Raw genomic sequence first — 3,120 nt, forward strand, 5'->3', positions numbered from 1 at the left:
AGGATCCTAAAAAAGGCCCATTCTGAATCTTTCGCGCATTAGTGACTCTTTTGAGTCAGTTCTTTTCAGTGAATCAGAGTCTGAATGAGGGGTACCTCAGAACACAGAAGTGAAAGAGGATATAACCTACCATCGGCTGAAATAAATAGGTAGGTTTTGAAAGATAACTTTGAGAAGCTTCATGTGAATGTGCTGTTTGCGTATTTTCTTCTTTAAATGTGTTAGGCTAGATGGATGTCTTTTCTGTTTTCGCACACCATTTTAGACTGTGCCAAGCAGAAAAAATAAACCTTTTAAGACATTACTGTTCTGCTCACGTATAGGCCTACCATAGCACAGCCTCTTGTGTTTTTAGCACACAAATGCTGTCTTAATATTGGTGTTGCATGCTAAACTTTGTGAAAAAATTTATATTCACATCATTTTATTCAGTTCTTCTTGTTTGTGCAAAGGCCTGTACTGAGAAGGTAAGAATAAATTTATTTGACTATGCTTCGAAAAAAAAAAAAATACTGACTGTAATATTTGTGTTGCTTCTGGTGGTCGAGCTAAAAAAATAAATGAATAGGCCTAAGTAAAAAATAGAAATGAACTTCAGTTTAGGTGGTAAATTAGTGAAAATCACTATTGCTTAACCACTGTTATAAGAAATGCTGAAGAAAACACTGGAAACTCAGTAATTTCAATAAGTATAACGAATGCTGTTCATTTAGATTTTTGTGTTTGTGTTGACTTCCAGTACCATGAAAGGACCGCTGTTACTGCATTTACTTTTCCAAGGTACAGTGTCTGTTTTTATGTTTTTTTGGAGTGTGAGACTCTGTCACAATATATGTTTACACACTTGGTAATACAATAGTTAATATTTCCAAAAATGCAGTGTCATCACAACAAACCAAATACTATAGAATACTTTAAAGGACTTTGAACAAACTGAATTTGTGAGTCTTTCTCTGCTTTATGGATTAGCTCCTAACCAGAATACACATAGAATCATTTAGATTTCAATGCTTTTCCAAAAACACAACATTCAAGTTTTAATCTTTCTTTCTTAATCATCCATTTGTTTCGGTGTTGACTAGTATGGCAAAAAACACAAAAAAAAAACAGCCATTTATGTTCTCATATATTGTCCCACAGGAGTGCTGGTGTATGATGCTTTGGCATGGGAAGTGAAAATGCCAAAAGATATTCATGGCCTCAAAGGTTCCTGCTTGGTTATACCATGTTCTTACTACTACAGCTCAAACCCACCCCAAAACCCACGTAGAGTTGTGTGGTATCAGTGGGTTTCTTTGGGCTACCCTTTAGTTTACGATCCATTGCATCCAAAAAACGTTATTGAGAAGTTCAGAGGGAAAACGGATTTATTTGGAAGCTCAAGTTGGGATTGCAGTCTGCTGATCAAAAATCTGGAGCAGGTCCATCATGGAGAGTTATTATATGCATGGATTGACCCGGAAAATGTTAGCTGGCGCACCTACAAGTTTTATGATGTCACCTCCACAATTCTTGTTAATGGTATGTAAATGTTCTTTCATTGACTCATGATGTACTTATGGGAGTGTGTTGACTAAGGCCTTTTCACACCGAGAGTAATAACTGGCCTTAATGTTTATGTCTATTTTAGCAAGTCCACAGCAGCCCAGCATCAAGATCTATGGAGGTGTATGGACAGGTGACACCATTACAGTAGTGTGTTCGACTTTACACACGTGTCCATACAACAAACCAAACATCACTCTCAACAACATTGAAGGATCTGATGAAATGGACAATGAGCATATTGAAGACGGCCTGTGGAAAATCACTCTGACACGCACATCTGTCACAAATGCAGAAAATGCCACTATTGAGTGTTCAGTAATATATTATGGCGGCATAACAGTTACAGCTATGAAGAGCATAAATGCACAATGTACGTTTTCTGTGCAGTTGCATTCTGCTAATGTTGCAGGTGTTATATTTATTTTGGATTATCATGTATGATACTTTCAGTTTTACACTAATAATAATGACTAATCCCTTTAGACCCTGGCCATGAAGAAGCAGACATGCCCATTCCAGTTAAGACTGACTGGCTTTACATCCTAGTGCCCTCACTTGTGTGCATCCTTACTTGCATACTTGCTGGTTTCATACACAAGATTCGACACAGGTGTGTGTGTGTTTGTTCAGTCTAATACTTATTCATCATATATGCAGGAAAGTCTGGAATCTTTGTATTTCTCTTTAATGAGCATTTTAGTTTCTCACATATTCATTATTGATTTAAGACAGACCCCTGATGATATGCAAGGATCTGAACCGAAGGTATTTATGACATGTTCACTTCTTTTCACTACGTAACTGACAATACTGTGTCAAGGGAACTTCAAACTTCATCCTCTACGGGGCGCTATGGGAAACAGTATACCCACGCCACCATGCTGAGAGGAGTGCAGGCCGAAATCATGGCTAGCACTGAGTACCAACTCAACCATTTCCATGGGACTTGCCTCTGGGACGTTTAGATGGCTGTCTGTGACAGTACCCCTTACGGCCAAAGGTCTAAGCTACATACCCAACTTAATTGTTAGGGCCTTGGACCAGGATAGAGCTGTAGGCTTGGAATCAGGAAAGATTCCTTTAAAGGGATACGGCTAAGAACCTAGCATTTTCTACCAAGTCTTGCCTGTCACACAGGGGCTACCGCTTGCCTACGCATAAGCTTGCTGAAAGAGCTGTCTCAACAGATCTCTAGTAGCAACACCCTGTTTAGATAGGTATCCGAGGATACATAGGTGGAGTGGCGCCCAAGATGAACAGTGCTTTTACACACTCAAGAAAGGGCACGAAGCAACCGCGCCAAGCCTTCACCACATAGGATCTTAGAAAGAATGCAGAATACTAGCGTGTGAACTTACCACAGTGTGGATTTCAGAAAGTGTGCAAAGACTTCACGTGCACACTTACCATAGCAGGGATTTTCAAATACTGTTCTAAGGAGGGACTCTCGTGGCACTCTGATAGATGGAATGGTGCATCTCAAAACAGTATGTTTGAGAGTCATCAACTCGATCTGTGGAAATAATACTGGAGCGCTCTGGGGAAAAAAGGGAGAACTCAGTCTTATATGAG

At 39.4% G+C, this 3,120-nt stretch overlaps 1 protein-coding gene across 1 annotated transcript; it reads left to right on the forward strand.

The window, feature by feature from the left end:
* The first annotated feature begins 425 nt into the window (after positions 1-425).
* Positions 426-2,183, forward strand: LOC132121170 (sialoadhesin-like). Its single transcript, XM_059530355.1, has 5 exons — positions 426-467; positions 740-780; positions 1,141-1,521; positions 1,631-1,918; positions 2,032-2,183. Exons 2-5 carry the CDS (start codon positions 744-746, stop codon positions 2,181-2,183), a joined length of 858 nt encoding a protein of 285 aa, XP_059386338.1. The 5' UTR covers positions 426-467; positions 740-743.
* The last annotated feature ends 937 nt before the right edge of the window (positions 2,184-3,120 follow it).

The sequence above is a fragment of the Carassius carassius genome, chromosome 39 (assembly GCF_963082965.1).
Source record: "Carassius carassius chromosome 39, fCarCar2.1, whole genome shotgun sequence".
NCBI lineage: Eukaryota > Metazoa > Chordata > Actinopteri > Cypriniformes > Cyprinidae > Carassius > Carassius carassius.

Excerpts from the sequence above, each read along its gene's own strand:
- LOC132121170 (XM_059530355.1), top strand. The coding sequence starts at position 744 with ATGAAAGGACCGCTGTTACTGCATTTACTTTTCCAAG. Across the intron at positions 781-1,140 it reads ACTGCATTTACTTTTCCAAG|GAGTGCTGGTGTATGATGCT; the intron begins GTACAGTGTCTG and ends ATTGTCCCACAG. Across the intron at positions 1,919-2,031 it reads GAAGAGCATAAATGCACAAT|ACCCTGGCCATGAAGAAGCA; the intron begins GTACGTTTTCTG and ends TAATCCCTTTAG.